General features: G+C 38.1%; 1 protein-coding gene across 1 annotated transcript in view; it reads left to right on the forward strand.

Moving 5' to 3' along the window:
• KCNK17 (potassium two pore domain channel subfamily K member 17) overlaps positions 1 to 17,471 on the forward strand; it is a 302,663-nt gene that overhangs the window by 85,277 nt on the left and 199,915 nt on the right. Inside the window, exon 2 of the mRNA XM_044084870.1 lies at positions 16,914 to 17,028. Within this exon, the coding sequence (XP_043940805.1) occupies positions 16,914 to 17,028 (115 nt within the window). The remainder of the gene's footprint in view (positions 1 to 16,913; positions 17,029 to 17,471) is intronic.

A 17,471-nucleotide genomic window follows, 5' to 3' on the forward strand; every position in this document is an offset into this window, starting at 1 on the left:
TTTCTCATCCCATCCTCCTAAACAAACTTCCAACCTACAACTCTCTACCTCTATTACCTCCTGGTTTAACAGCTCCCTCTCAAACAGATATCAGTCCATCAGATGCCAAACATCTTTCTCTCTTTTCAGTCTTGTTAAGACCAGGGTTCCCCAGGGTTCTATCCTGGGCCCCCTACTTTTTAATATATTTACAAATAACCTCCATGTTTCCTGCCCCCACTCTAGTTTAATACAATATGCAGACAATTCCACAATTATTAACACCTCTGACAATATACAAAATCTCGACACAGTCACTCAACAATCTCTGCACCTAGTAGAACAATGGCTAACTGAAAACAACCTGCTCCTCAAACCCAAAAAGACCAAGCTTCTCCTTTACTTCCAAAAAAAAAAAAATTAGTCCAGCTAAAGACAACTTTACCATCTCATCCTTAGATAATACAATTATCACCGCCAATTCAAACACCAAATTGCTTGGCATTATTATAGACGACCAATCAAAATTTGACCTTCATATCTTAAACTGCATTACAAAAGTCCAATCAAAAACTAAGTTTTCTATACCACAACAACAAATATATACCTAACAAATCTAGACCTATACTGGCTCAAACATTTATTCAACCATCTCTGCTGTATGCTACTCCCATACTTACTAACCTCCAAAATAATCTCTTATCCAAACTAGAAACCACCTATAATAAGATAGCAAGATTCACAGCCAGTAATAGGTACAAATTCCATCACTTTATATCCCTGAAAAGCTTAAGATGGCCTGAGCTGCTCCAGATGCTTCAAATATCACAACTACAAATTGTACACAACATCCTAAATAGCCCCAACTCCTGCCCTACCCTTGCATCCATAATTACACCCTTGACACTCAATCGTAACCTTAGAAGTACACAACAAAACCTTCTGTAGGTGAACAAGCCAAACAAAAATGTTGGAAAAATACTTTACAGTCATTTAATTGCATACTCATGGAACAAACTTCCATTGTCCCTTTGCTCCACTACCAAAAGTGGCAAATTCAAAAAGAAACTAAAAATTAATTCCCAACACGCATGGATCTATACTTATCAGGAAATTACCTAATACATTTTTCTTCTTCTCTCAATTAACATATCTGCCAGGTATCTGCCTAAACTGTCTACATATATTCTCTCTGCAGTTAACACCTATGCTATTAAATGCATCTTTGCTGTATTATGTCATGATGTTACTCTGATTTTTTATTTTTTTTTAGGCATTGCTACATTCCTTTTAAATAACTTAATGCTAACCAAATTTCTCAAACATACTGCTATTGCATTCTCAAAATACTGTACCTTTGCTTTGTAGATACTGGTATTGCATATTTCTCTCTGTTTTTGTACTAAGTATCTTACAACTTGAATTGTTAATTTTTTTCTTATTTTTTAATTACTTTCCTGGAGCTTTTCTCCTCGGGTCTCTGCTGAAAAAGGGCTCTCTATGCCCAGTTGGACTAACCTGCTTAACAAATGTAAACATAAAAATAAATTTATTTGTCAATATGTTCATAAAAAATCCATCCGGTGTATTACTTAATTTTTCTATATTTTACTATACAAGCAAATCTTAAAACTTGCCATATGTAAGCTTACCTGGAAGCTCCTCCTGACACATACTTATCCTCCCAGACACATCAGCACTGACATCATATGTTGGAGTGCAGTTTCAACTATGTCGTCTCTCAAGCAAAAAGGTGCCCTGGTGCCTGAATGCCTACACTATAACATCATTTTCACAGTCACTGAAAAGAGGTTTACATGGATTTGTACACTTGGATGCCATAATCCTATGTGACATAAAATAGAGAAGGATATAACACATAAATATCATCTAACTAAATTCCTGTTTATATACACATATTTGTTAACATTAAACACTGGAAACACACATTTCAATTATTAAAACTGAAGGTTATGTGGTTGTACCATATTAAACTTGCATGCAAACCAATGTTTGGTCCAAACCAAAGAATACCACTTTAGTAATGTATCATGTTTTCCTCTGAATTAACACGGTGACTATATATTTTCAAAAGAAATGCATTTGAAACATATTTTTGTTGTGGCAACACATAAATGGTAGGTGGCTCCCCTACCCCCAAAACAACAAAGACATTAAGGTTTGTACAAACCAAGGAATACGACTACCACATAATTCAAATAGTATATATACTTTCAACAGAATTCTCACAATGTGTACATCTTTACAATAGAAACGCCAATTTTAAATGATTGCCAGTCACCTCTCACTGTGCCCATCACTCCCTTGAAAGTGTCTCTGGGCAATTTCAGAAGCATAACACCTGTGTCATTGACATGGTACATTATATTTCCCTGCAATAACATAGAAGATTGTAAAATAACAATTTTAACAATAACACTTGGATGAAAGTTAATAACCTGTTTTATCTGTGAAATGTAAATGCCTGCCAAAAATGCCTATGCTAACAGTGAACTATAACAAATGAATGCAGATAAAAGTTGCATTTTATACTGGATATATATATATATATATATATATATATATATATATATATATATATATGTATCTATCTATCTATCTATATATATATATGGGTCCATATCTATTCATCGAACTGTCATTACAGCGACACGCACTTCATCGACACGAAAACATCGACTCTTCAGATCATCGAAATTTCAGGTAAGCTATCCTCCCCCTCGCAGGACCCATGGTAGCACTTGTGGCTATATTGCGAAGTAAATAACAACGTTGTGTAGGGAAATTGTAGGTAGGGATGTGAACCATACGCGTTGTACCAGAAAAACAAGTGCTACCATGGGTCCTGCGAGGGGGAGGATAGCTTACCTGAAATTTCGATGATCTGAAGAGTCGATGTTTTCGTGTCGATGAAGTGCGTGTCGCTGTAATGACAGTTCGATGAATAGATATGGACCCATATATATATATATATATATATATATATATATATATATATATATCTATCTATCTATCTATATATATATATATATATATATATATATGTGTGTGTGTGTGTATATATATATATAACATTTGCTTTGTAACATGTTAGAAAATGTAAAATGTACTTGAAAAATACAAAGGTAGCTTAGCAAAATTAGAAGCTTTCTATGCAGATAAACAAAAGGAATAGCAATCTTCTCTTTTGTCCAAATACGCAAGTCTTTTCCCCTTCAAGTTCCCCAGTTTCACAGCGGCCTTTTTGTAGTGTAGATTTGGGCCTCTACGTGTGGTGAAGATGCAAATGAGGTGTAAACTCATTAGAATTGCTGAATATCAAACTGTTGACTTTATACCATACTCTTTTCCTTGAGTCTGTTGTTTGATAGTACTATTATCTGTTTACGTTGTTGAATTGTCAAAACGGTATCTGGCACTCACCCTTGAGAGGAGCTGCTGGCAGTGCTCGATCAGTTTGCAAGTATAACTGTCAACATTACATCTGATAAGCCAGCATAAGATGTTGGTCCACCTTGTAAGAAAGCTAAACTAGAAGAAACAAAACAGGGAGTAGAAGAGACCCAACAAAACGGAGAAGTGCAACCCCATCCAGAAAATGCAGATTCAGGTTCTTTTAAACGTCATCTCGGAACATGTGTTGTATGTCTGGGAATTCTTCAGCAGTGCTGCCAGAAGGAATTTGCAGATCAGGTTTGTGAGAAAGTGAACTCTGCTGGGTATGAGTTTGACAGCGTTGCATTTTCTGTTTCTCTTCCACCTCAATTCTCTGTAAGAGAGCATGGTGTATGGCTATTCATAAAACAGAAAGTGGGACACAAGTGCACCTTTCCTACTGGTATGTTCTTATCTTTTTACATCCACTTTCACCCATCTAACGTTCTTAAACGTTGAGCTCTTTAGCTTGATAAACATACTTAAAACATGTGAGTACGCGTGCAGTCGATGACTTCTGGAAAGATCTGGCGGGTCATTGTAACATCCTATTCGGAACTCAAACTGCAAATAACATCAAGGAAATTGTCAAAAGACCAGTCAACATCAGGGGTATGAGGCACTGCTCTAATCAGACTTTCATGAGAGAACATATGAATGCATAAATGAATATATGAATACTCAAATGATCAGTAAAGCTCAAGACAGTGAGGAGCTGCCAGAGTTTATCATCCTTCAGAGAGAAGGCATACCAGAAAAGCATTGCATTCAGGAAACTTAAGTACACTTGGTGAAGCTATCTTTCCTTTTTATCTGCCCATGAAACTGTCGATTTGTACAGCAGACAGCACACCACAGGGCTCTTCAACTTTCTTCTCCTAAGCTCGCTTTGTCTACTGGCCCAGCCCTCCTGGATATCCAAGGCCATTCTCAGGATAGCAAGTCTCACTCTGTTTGCCTGGCTCCCTACAGGGACAGTCCTATCTTTCTCCCAGAAGAGAGAGTTAAAGGATTAAAGAAAGTATGTAACATGCTATTATCCCTACTGCAATTTGCTTGAGAAATTGGTCTATCACTTGCCTGGTGCTAGTAAAGGATTCCAGCTAGAATTGCCTGCAGCCATATCCTTCTTACTGTGAATTCCCCTCATACCTGCCTCATCCCTGGCTCTTTTTTTCCCTATATCAGAGCCATCTTGCTCCCTAAACCTATCAATCTGCTTTAGTGGTTCCTCTCCTTACAAACTCAGGATCTGTCCACTAGGTGGCAGTGTCTACCCATCTATAACCCCTCTTCCCTCACTCCTTCCCACACACTACAATATAACATTAATAGTCTCCTCTCCCTTTAACTGCTAAGTAACAGTTCTACCCATCTCCACCTCTGGAATCTGTCTTCTCCTTTCCCTTCGTACTGCACCCCAATCATACCTTTAACCACCCTGCTTACCTTCATCTGTACTTACCTTCACCAGACTGATTGTTTTTCACACTGTCCTGCTGCCTACCTTCCTTGGGTGTAATATAGAAAACTATTCTCCATCACCAGTCAGAATAACACACGTCTTGAACTGGTATCTGAAACCAAACTAGTAGGAGTCCAGATTGATGACCAGCTTAAATTCAATACCCACTGTCAGAAAAATATGTATTAATGTGTGTATTAGTAATATGCTTAGTGCATTTAGAGCTTGAAAAGGGTTAACACATTTATTCTATTTCATACTGCATAAATCTGTACAAACTGCAGATGCTTTTCTGACCTTGTGTTTTTAGCTAAAATCTTGCTTGTGCCTTGGAAATTTACTGAGAAGTAGATGCTTCCTACTTATGTTAGGAAAATAATGAATAGAACAATACTACTTGTATGAAGCTTAGACAAGAAGTTCCATTTTGTGCTGTGAGGAAAATACACAGCTGTAGAAGCCATAGATAATTAGGACAAAGCCTGTTTGAAAATATGAACTGCAATCAGCATTTGCTTGTATCTGAATTAGAAGAGTACCTTGAAATGTAACACTGTACAATAGAAGCTTGTAAATGAAGTAGAGCCCACCAAGGCCAGGTTGTTTTTCTCTAAAGTTTCTCACAAATTTAATCATGTCAGCAGAAAATCTGAGTAACATCTGCTGTAGAACAATACTGAAAGTTGTGTTTGATTACGTCAGCCATAGAAGGCCATGCCTTGTAAAGTAGTATAAGAATGAGCATACTTCCTGTTAGTAGTTAGACAAATCCTTGTATTTGCATGTTTTTGTCTCGTTGAGGCAAGTAAATAAATATACTTTAACTGAACCTTACGTGTATTGGTCTTTGAAGTTTTTTCCTTTGACAGATTGGTCCTTTGGACCGGAAAGCCTCACTTCGCCTCGGATCAGACCGGCCAGGTGGCTTGAAACCGTACGGGGAATAAACCACATCGGTTCTTCTTAGTTGAAAAGCCCTCCAACTGAATTGTCGTACAAAAGAGGCCAGCCACTTTCTGATCTGCGACTGAAGGACGGGTTTACTCGAACCAGGTGATCAATCACGAAGGCTCAGGTAAGGTGAATCTATTTTTTTCTGTTTTAGATTAGGGACTAGATTTGTATTTATTTTGTTAAGACTTTGTTTATACAAGTCAGGGACAAAAAGATTACTGTCTTGTCATAGATCAGGGAAACAGAGCAGGTAGGCAATCATTCTGAAGAGACTATAACAAAATCCGTGGTACCACGTTAAAAATAAGAAGGAGTTACGTAATGATTAAAAGGGTAGAACAAAATGGGTAATAATTGTACAAAAAGATCCCCAAATCCGCCGTTAACCGAAGATGCGAAATACATGCAGTCACAGCGTGCTGATAATATTAAATACTACTCAAAATGGGTTAATAAGTATGAATTTGATGGTAAATTAGAAAAATCCTCGCTTGTCAAACTTGTCAGACAGCTTAAAACCAATTCTAAAGGTCAGATAAAAAAGCAACGTCAATTAGGAATTCCTCAGGCACACAGGTGGATTGAGGAAATAAACCGAAGGGAACAAAAGAATAATAATTCAAAAGCAATGTTTTTAGAAAAGGAGGACAATAACTTAGTAATAGCATCAGCCCCTCAGCCTCCATTACCAGAATAAGAGGCAAATGAACAAGTTAGTCCACTCCTGCGATATCCTGCTGTCACAGTAAGTAGAGACACTACAAAAGCAAAACCGTTTATTAGAGATCCCGTCGAGACCAGGTCTCGAACACGGGCAGGAAACTCAAAAGGAGACATTGAGTTACATCAAATGGGTAGAAATTCACGATTTATGAGTGAAGAAGAAATATGCCCACTTATAGAAGTGCCTAATCCTCAGGCAGGGCAAGAAGGTCAGGACCCAACTATTCTAGTATATAGACCCTGGACTCCAGAAGACACATGAAAAGCCACTGAGGGAATTCCCCATCCAAAAGTTAATTTTAGAAAGTTCTTAGAAGATTTGCAAGGAATGAGGCTAAGTTATAATTTAAACGGAGAAGAGGTAGAAAAAGTAATCAGACAAATTGTGGGACCAGACTGGCACATGATTAATGGCGACTGGAATCCCCGTGACGCTACGCTCAGGCCCCTCCCACATAGTAGCGCAGTATTAGACAACAGAGTGAAAGGTCTTACAGACCGAATCTTTGAGAAATGGAAGCCTAGAGCAGACTGGACTTGCATTAATCAATGCATCCAACAGGAAGTTGAAGCCATTGACAGATATTATGCCAGACTATTAGAATGTTTTAATAACCATTGTGGAATGCAGGTTCCTGAAGATCAGACACATGATTCCCCATGTGAGCAGCAGTTAAAGAATGCATTTTTGAAAGGCAGTATTGCACCCATAAGCAGCTTTATTACAAAGCACATGGTAGATCATCGTACAAGCAGATTACAGTCATTACTTGAATATGCTAGGCATGCCGAAAGGCATTTTAATAGCAAAAAGAAAAAGAAAGCCCAAGTATTTTCTGTAAAATCCAAAAAGAGAAAAGAATGGCAGGACACTGTATTTTCTGTAGAAGATGGAGCAGAAGTTTATGTAGTACAGTCCAGGAAAAAGGGCAAGAGAAATGCCCAGGGAAACAAACAATCTGATCAGCGATCAGAGGACTTTGAAGGGCGAAAGAAAAGAGGTGAACGTTTTAAATGCGGTAAGAAGGGACACTTGGCAAGGGATTGCAAGAAAAACAAGAAAGCAACCACGGAAGATAAGGAGGGTGAGGACTGATTATATGATAGTCAGGAATCACTAGAAGGGGATAGCAGAGAAAGGACAAATGAGAATGTGATAGAGGGAGTAGAGAATGTGACAGAAGAAATAGAGGCAGTGCAGGAAGTCACGGATAGCAAAGAAAATGAAATATTAGATTTGGCTTTATTGAGCTTAGAGCTCTATTTAGCAGACACGAAACGAGAAGTTGCACTCCTGGTAGAAGGGAGGGAAGTCAGATTCTTGTGTGACTCAGGGACATCATGGACCCTGATACATCCCTCCAAACTTCCAGAGAACTCAGAGTCACCTGATTACATATTAGTGAAAGCAGCTAATGGACAGCTGTATCGGGAGCCCCTCTCCCATAATATTGTGATAACTGATCCTGTTTCAGGATTGACCCAGAAAAGCAAAATTGTTGTTTCTGCAAAATGCCCAGTAAACCTTTTGGGCAGAGACCTTATGCAGCTATTTGGTATAGCAGTAGTTCCGACTATGCAGGGTATGGAAGCACAGCGACAAATTGATACCTTTGCAGTGCAAACGGAGGGTAAAATGTTTTATTGGTACAGCCAGGACTTGGTTACGACTGGTCCAGGGGCAGTGACTGAAGAATTGATGAATGTAGATATCAGCAAGTTCCCCTCCCTTGACATTGATAAACAGCATTTGTTGCACTGTACTCTGTATTATTGTAACACACCAGGACCTGATAAGGAATATGAGCAAGAATTGTTTGGAAATTGTGCAAACAGATTGATATTACATAATCTGTACTGGGATACAGAAGGGAACAGTGTAGCCAGCTGTTCATTGCCCCAGGAGTTCTTTGCACTCTATAAATCTAATCGATTACCACATGTTAGCTTAACTAAGGACAAGAATGTAAAATGGGTAGACTTAGGAGAAAAAGTCACGAGATGGGAAAAACAGACAGAGATAGAACTGTCAGAACAGGGAATACAAATGCAGAAGTTGAATTGGATAACTCAGACCCACCCAGCTGTACACTTGCAGTCTAGCAAGGACAGCTGATTAGCACTCCTATTTAAGGAGGAAGAGAATGCCTTACAGAACATACCAGAAACTCTCTGGTCAACAGGAAAATCAGATGTAGGACTTATTCGTACAGCGGGACCAGTTACTATAATGCCAAAGTCAGCATTTAGACCACAAAAAAGACAGCATCCCTTAAGAAAAGATGCAGAGGTAGGAATCAAACCTATTATAGCAGCTTTACTTAAGGAAGGGGTGCTGGTGGAATCTCCTGATTCACCATGTAACACACCCTTATTTCCTGTTAAGAAAGCGAATGGAGAGTGGTGTATGGTCCAAGATTTACAAGCTGTAAATGATGCAGTAATACCAAGGGCACCTACAGTGCCAGACCCACACACCCTGTTGAATGATTTAAAACCTCAACAGAAATATTTTTCTGTGGTGGATATCAGCAATGCGTTCTTCTTGATACCAATACACCTTGACAGCCAGTATTGGTTTGCATTCACATTTCAGGGAAAAAGGTATACATATATGCGACTACCACAGGGGTATTGTGAAAGTCCAACAATATTCTCACATGAAATGGCAAGCAACTTGATGGGATTTACCCCACCAAGAGGTAGCCAAATTTTGTTTTAAGTTGATGATATCCTGCTGGCGTCCCCTACCCAGCAAGATTGTAAAGAAGATACCATAGCGCTATTACAATTTTTAGCCACTGAAGGACATAAAGTAAACAAAAATAAACTGCAGCTTTGGAAAAAACAAGTTAAATACCTAGGATATGTAATATCCAAGGGAGGTAGGACATTAGATGAGGACAGAAAAGTAGCGATTTTGCAAGCACCAAAACCCACTACCAAGAAGGAAATGATGTTCTTCCTGGGTACGACTAATTTTTGACGGAGTTGGATTCCAAACTATGCCTTGGAATCTGCACCATTGACTAACCTGATTTATAAAAAGCTTATGGCAGCACAGGATTTGTTACAATGGACACCAGAAGCAGAATCTGCTTTCTGCAAACTGAAACAGTTAATAGTGTCCTCATTAGTTTTGGGATTACCAAACTATCATAAACGTTTTTTCCAAACTGTAGATTGTAAACAAGGTTATATGACATCAGTATTAACACAGCAGCATGGGGACAAGCAATGCCCTATTGTTTATTATTCATCACAACTGGACCCAGTGGCACGGTCTTTACCTCACTGCGTACAAACAGTAGTTGCAGCTGTAATGGCAGTATAGGCTTCGGCCTCAGTAGTTTTGTTCCACCTTCTCACATTGAGAGTGCCTCATGCAGTCGCGATTATTTTACTGCAAGAGAAGATAGCATATCTTTTCCCTGCTAGGCATCTTTCCTGTATGACTATATTGTTGAGACAACCTCATATGACAATTGAACGATGTACGACTTTGAACCCTTCTACCTTGCTTCCAACCCCTGCAGATGGCACACCACATAGCTGCCTGCAGGTGATTGAGCAAAAGACACTGCCTAGAAAAGACCTTACGGATGTTCCCTTAGGTGATGCCGAGGTGACATACTACGCGGATGGCTCATGCAATAGGGGTCCTGCAGGACAGAACCTAGTAGGATATGCAGTAGTTTCTGATACTGACATTATAGAAGCAAAATCTTTACCACACAATTTATCTGCACAGGCAGCAGAATTGATTGCCTTGACACGGGCATGCACCTTAGCAAAGGGTAAATGTGTGAACATTTTTACTGACAGCCAGTATGCTTTTTCTACTGTACATGTTTTTGTGCAACAGTGGAAAAATCGAGGAATGAAAACATCTACTGGCAAACCAATCAATCATGCACAGTTTATTTTAGATCTTTTAGAATCTATTCAGTTACCTCAGAAAGTAGCTATTTGTAAATGCACAGCTCATACCAAGCAACAGGACAGGATTTCAAAAGGTAATGCGAGAGCTGATACAGCTACAAAGCAGGCAGCTTCAGAAGTATTTCTTTTGAATGAGGAATTACAACCCTCTGAGATTTTAGACTTAGAAATGTTAAAGACAATGCAGACACTTACTACGCAAGTTGAAAAACAAAGATGGGTAAAACGAGGAGCAATTCTCGAAAAGGGGCTGTACATCTGTAAAGAAGGAAAACCAATATTGCCGTCTAATTTGTTTAGATATGCAGCCTTGTTGAGCCATGTGCAGTGCCATGTCTCAACAGGGGGGATGATACAGCTGGTGAACCAAGTGTTCACAACGTACGGATTTACAAACTACTCTAAAATATTTTGTTCATTATGCCACATTTGTAATAAACATCATGCACAAGGGGCATTAAAGCCCAAACAAGGGAGTTTCCCTACACCACCGTATCTGTTTCATACTATCTGTATGGATTTCATAGAGTTGAATAAATGTGAAAATAAGAAGTATTGTCTTGTCATTGTAGATATGTTTTCCAGATGGGTGGAAGCCTTTCCGACTAAAAATCCAGATGCAGCAACTGTGGCCAAAGTCCTTGTTAAAGAAATCATCCCTAGATTTGGCATTCCGGAAAGGATCTACAGTGACAGCGGCACACACTTTGTAAATCAGACCATACAACAGTTAAGTAGACATTTTGGTATTTCTCTAAAAAAATCATTGTGCGTATCACCCTCAATCTGCAGGGCTAGTAGAGAGGCATAATGGGATTTTAAAGAATAAGCTAAGGAAGTTAATAGTAGAAACGCAGAGAAATTGGGTGTACTGTCTGCCCTTGGCACTGTTGAGCATGAAAAATGTTCTGAATGCAAAAGGATTGACTCCTTTTGAAAAATTATTTGGAAGGGCTTATTATATACCTCGGTGGAAATCTCTCATGCCCGCAGACCATGAAGCTGACAGTACACTAGCTGAGTACATGCGAAATTTGTTAAATTCTAAACATTTGTTGCAGTCAAATTCCGTTTCAGATAAAGAACGAACCAGACCGTCAGAAGTGGCAGTGTCCCCTGGAGTTTGGGTGAAGACAGTAAAGAGAAAGAATTAAGCATCACCAAAGTGGGAAGGTAAATATCAAATGCTTCTGTCGACACCCACTGCAGTCAAGATGGCGGAGCGCACCTCCTGGATCCACCTGACGCACTGTAAATTAGTCCAGAACTTTGAACTGGACAAAAATCTTGTCACATGCCAAGAGTAAAAATGATAGAGTCCAGAAGAAACAGGAATACAGAACAACCTTTCCTCAGAAGTATTGCATAATCATCCTGTGAACTGTACTAGTGACAATAATCTTTTTGTTGTGGCCTTTCCTTTTCCCAGCCACACAGACTGAACTGAATAAACGTGAAGTGTTACTCATCAACTGGCATCCAAACTTTAACACTTACCAGGCAATTAAATATGTGTATGCTGAGACTTTCAATGTTTTGAATTGCTGGATTTGCACAGCTTTGCCGACAGCATACGGGGGGTTATTAATGACTACAGTCCACCTAGGGGACAATGAGACCTGGGAGAACTTGATTTATGATACCTCAACCATTACATCACAAGATAAAATAGCATTGCACTTGTTGTTCCACAAAAGGGAACTGTGTGTTTTTATAAAAATGATACTGTTCAGGTGGGTTGGAGCAATTGCAATGTGACTGTTCCTTATAAATGTTACACTAAAGGTAACAATGTAGATCTTTATTGTAATACAAACTATGATCCATTTCTTGGATTGATGCATAAAACACTTGATGAAGTAAAACATAATTCTGTTCTTTATAAACAACTGTCTATAATAGATAGAAAAATGTTTCATGCAGGGTGAATGTATATTCATAGCAAAGTTACTACTAAAGTAGAGGATTGTTACTTTGTGTGTGGCAGAAAGGCATACAAATGGTTACCTGAGAAGTGGTCCGGCAGTTGTTTTTTGGGTTACCTGGTTCCGGCCATATGACACACTGCAGTTTTGCCTCGAGGAAAAATTCGAAATGTCCAAGAGATCATCAAGAAACCTGTAAATCCAGTGTGACAAATTGATGCACGTTGGAAAGACCGTCATTCAATAGGCAAAGGACTGACACATATGGACTTGAGTGATAGCGTTATATCATGGGCAGGCATATTACTGGCATATGGAGCTGTGAAATCGATCTGGGAGCTGAGAAAACTGTCGAAACTTCTCAAAGTAATGAGTAATGCAACTTTTTCCGCTCTCGAATTGGTGACTGATGAACTGAATGCTATGAGAACTGTAGTGCTTCAGAACCGCGTGGCTCTCGACTTCACCCTAGCGGCAAGAGGTAGTACTTGCGCTTTAATCCAAGAAGAATGCTGTTCGTATATTCCTGACCATAAACACAAGATAGACAATCATCTTGAGGTAATTCAGCAAGTGTCAGCCATGACCAAACCAGGCCCAAACCCACTGGTGGACGTTTTCCAGAAATGGTTTGGAGGGTGGGGTACCATCCTAATGAACATCCTGATTGCCATTTGTGTAGGAATGCTCTACTGGGAGTATGTGTTTGTTGTGGCATCCCCTGCATGAAAAGACTGATTAAAGACCTTATAGACATGTCAGTTTCTGAAACCTTATATCAAAGTACTGAGTTTGAAGAACTATTAAAAGATTGAAAATGCTTTCATAAGTTTAAACTGAATGACTCTCTTAACTGCAAATCCTAAGTGGAAGAGGTTAGGAGAAGAAAACAAACTGTTTATGCTTATTTTGAAAGTAGAATAAAAGTATTAAAAGGGGGGAAATGTCAGAAAAATATGTATTAATGTGTGTATTAGTAATATGCTTAGTGCATTTAGAGCTTGAAAAGGGTTAACACATTTATTCTATTTCATACTGCATACATCTGTACAAACTGCAGATGCTTTTCTGACCTAGTATTGTTAGCTAAAATCTTGCTTGTGCCTTGGAAATTTACTGAGATGCAGATGATTCCTGCTTATGTCAGGAAAATAATGAATAGAACAATACTACTTGTATGAAGCTTAGACAAGAAGTTCCGTTTTGTGCTGTGAACACACACATATGCAGCTGTAGAAGCCATAGATAATTAGGACCAAGCCTGTTTAAAAATATGAACTGCAATCAGCATTTGCTTGTATCTGAATTAGAAGAGTACCTTGAAATGTAACACTGTACAATAGAAGCTTTTAAATGAAGTAGAGCCCACCAAGGCCAGGTTGTTTTTCTCAAAAGTTTCTCACAAATCTAGTCATGTCAGCAGAAAATCTGAGTAACATCTGCTGTAGAACTATACTGAAAGTTGTGTTTGATTACATCAGCCATAGAAGGCCATGCCTTGTAAAGTAGTATAAGAAAGAGCATACTTCCTGTTAGTAGTTAGACAAATCCTTGCATTTGCATGTTTTTGTCTCCTTGTGGCAAGTAAATAAATATACCTTAACTGAACCTTACGTGTATTGGTCTTTGAAGTTTTTTCCTTTGACACCCACCTACAACTAAACATAAAAAAACACCAAAAGCTTGACCTGCTGTACTGACACAATCTATTCCTCACTACATCTACTTAGTTCACTCTCGCTACTACATTTCTCATCCCTTCCCTCCTTTATGGTGCCCCTCAACTAACAAACCTACAATCATCTCTCAAAATAAAACTGTCCTCTTGTTATAATAAAATTGCCAAATTTGCCACGAGCCACAAATCATCAGCCCATCACTGTCATCTCTCCACAAACTAAACTGGCTAGAGCTTCCCAACTATCTCTCCTATACTCAGCTTACTTATGCACACAAACTATTTTTTCATCCCTCCCTCTGTCCCTCCCTCTGCTGTACCTTTAAAATGCACCAGCCACAAAGACTCCTAAGATCTAACAACCAAAACCTAATAGAGCTGTACAAACCCCTTCGCTCTCCAGGACAAAATCTCCTGTCCTTTGCCCTGGTATGCCTATAGAACTCCCTCCCTCCCTCCATCCGTACCACCACCAACCTCCCTGCCTTTAAAAAATCACTGCACTCACACCTAACATCCACATGGGAATGCTCCTGCTCCCACCCCTCATAGCCTATACTCCACTTCTTACAGGCAACTATATCATATATTACCAGACACCAAATAATAGGCCAACTGTAAATAACCTCTTATAATTCTCAAATCCTACTATTCCATTTCAAGAAACTGTATATTTACTAAAGCAATGTTTTGTTTTTCTACAAAATGTAACCCAAAAATTTTATTGTACCTGCTTAAATCTTTGTTTTCTACAAAATGAAACCTAAAAATTGCATTGTAACTGCTTAATCTTTGTTTTGTCTTGAACCTACAAATGATTGAAATTTTAAACTGCTGTAATCTTTTTGTAACCGTTGTTTTGAAGCTTTGTCTTGAACCTGCAAATGATTGAAATTGTAATCTTCTGTAATCTTTTTGTAACTTTTGTTTTGGAGCTTTTCTCCCCAGGACTCCATTGAAAACAGGTTCTTATTGGCCCAATGGACTATCCTGGTTAACCAACTGCAAATAAATAAATTAATTAATTAAATAAATAAATATAGCAGATGTAAACATAGTATAGATCCTACATCACTGTTAGTGGGAAAGAGAAGGAAGACACAACAGCAATTCAGACTATCTTACCTGCACTGGGTGTATCACCCAGGATACACTTACAAAGTATAGACATAATTTCAGTAAGCTTTTAAATGGAACTAAACAGGACAAATTTATCATTTCTTTTCACTAATAGTCAAACTCTCCTACCTGTGCTGAAAAATGTTTTCACTGTCACTTATTTGTATCATACATTTAAAGGACAGTGATACAAAATGCAATTTAGACTGCATGTCTGAGAGTACAGCACAGATAAGAGAAGAATGAATACAATACACAGAGAAGACAGAGCTGCATTGATGCAAACATATTCATAAATGTATGTGTGATCAATCATTGAACTAAATATGCAAGCCACACGTACAAATAAATGAGAGTGTACAAGTGTATACGTTTTGTTAATACTTTAGAGGAAATGTGAATTGTTATAGACACATGATTTGATTTCCTGCTGCAAAGTTATTTCTGTAGCAAGGAGAGCTAAGACTCTCCCAGTGAGTTTTATAAGTTTATTCATATGATAATTCAAATCCAGAGTTATGTAAAAATCTCTAACGTGTTAGAATATATTTTGCATTTTTTTTAAATATTAATATTTGAGCAGTGATGCGCAGCTTAGTGCAAACATGGTGAAATGTATAAATATTTTAAATTTAATGACCATTGCCTTAAGAAACACAATTCCACTTACCACCATTAGGTGGCAGTTAGCAGCTTCTATGATAACAACAACATAAATTAAAGCTGTAAATCAGCTGTGTGTATGTGTAGCACACCTGGTAAACACGGTGAAGCACATACAGTGGATATAAAATGTGTACATGCATCCCTGTTAAAATGCCAAGTTTTTGTGTTAAAAAATGAGATGACAATAAATCATTTATTATCACTTCTAACAATAAAACAATTATCTCTCCTGTCACTCACATCAAACTTCTAGGAGTTGCGATAGACTGTATCATGAAATTTGACACTCACATTTCACTCATCATAAAGAAAGTACATAAAATCTTGGGGGACTATATGGAAATAAACAATTCCTGAAAAATGGCACCATGGCTAAAAATGCACAAAACCTCTCATCTCTACACTTCTATATGCCTCTGCTATCCTCACTAATCTTAGAAAATCAGATATAAGTAACTTGCTGTCTGCTATAACAAAATTGCAAAGTTTGCCACCAATAGTCCACATCAAACACACCACTGCTCAGCCCTTAAACAACTCAACTGGCTTGAACTCTCCGTCTCCTCCTTTACAACCAACTGCTGAAAAAGGACTTGTGTCCAGTCGGACTTTCCTGGTAACCAAATGTAAAATAAATAAAGAAAATAAAATTTCTGTAGCTTCCATGCACCTAGTATGTGACTGAACAACTGCCCAAGTCATTCAGTCAGATAATGTTCAGGTCTGGATGAAAGTGATACCGCTGTGGTAAAACTGATATTGCTAAAAAAAAAAAAAAAAAAAAAAAAAAAAAGCCTCTGATTATACAATTCTGTCACAGCTTCAACATTTAGATGTTTATGCACTTTTCTTAAAAATGTTAAAGCACTGATAATTTCATTTCTTATGGTAGATATGTAGAGATAGGCAGCAGTGGTAACTGGTGATAACCTAGTGATAGCAAAGTAGATTGCAGAAGTTATTTCCTCTTTCTACAAGTAAATAGTTTGTTTTTCATTTCCTAAAGGGCATTATTCAAGCTTATAAGAGTGGCCTCAGTCCAGAAGGTAACACTACCAACCTGAAAAAATGGGAATTTCCTGGATCCTTCTTCTTCTCCATCACAGTAGTGACAACAATAGGTAAGTGTCTTGTTTGTTAGTTCCCAAAGTGTTAACTCATAGTTGTTCTATTAAATTCACATAATAAAAGGCACAAACTTTGTTTTTTTCTTGATTTCATTTTGTAAGTTCTAGAAACAGAAGGTGTCACTATGCAAAAAAGCTCATAGCACCCTTTGTTAAAACCTGGCAACAATAACTGCTATATGTGGGACTGGGTCCGACTGCTGGAGTTGCAACATGTGAACCAAAAGACTTGAATGAATAACTCAAGAAAGTTATTCATGCTAGATTCTAAAACCAAGTAGCAACTTAAGTAAAAGAGCAAATTGTAGAAAAAATGCAAGGATGGGAATCCTGTTCTGTCTTCTCTAGTTCATTAAAAGCAGAAGATGGGACACATTCACTTTTTAATTACTCCTTTAGATCCATTGCAGCCATTCTTGGATTACAATAGATTTAAA

The sequence above is a fragment of the Protopterus annectens genome, chromosome 1.part1 (genome assembly GCF_019279795.1).
Source record: "Protopterus annectens isolate FY-2018-M chromosome 1.part1, PAN1.0, whole genome shotgun sequence".
Taxonomy (NCBI): Eukaryota; Metazoa; Chordata; order Ceratodontiformes; family Protopteridae; genus Protopterus; species Protopterus annectens.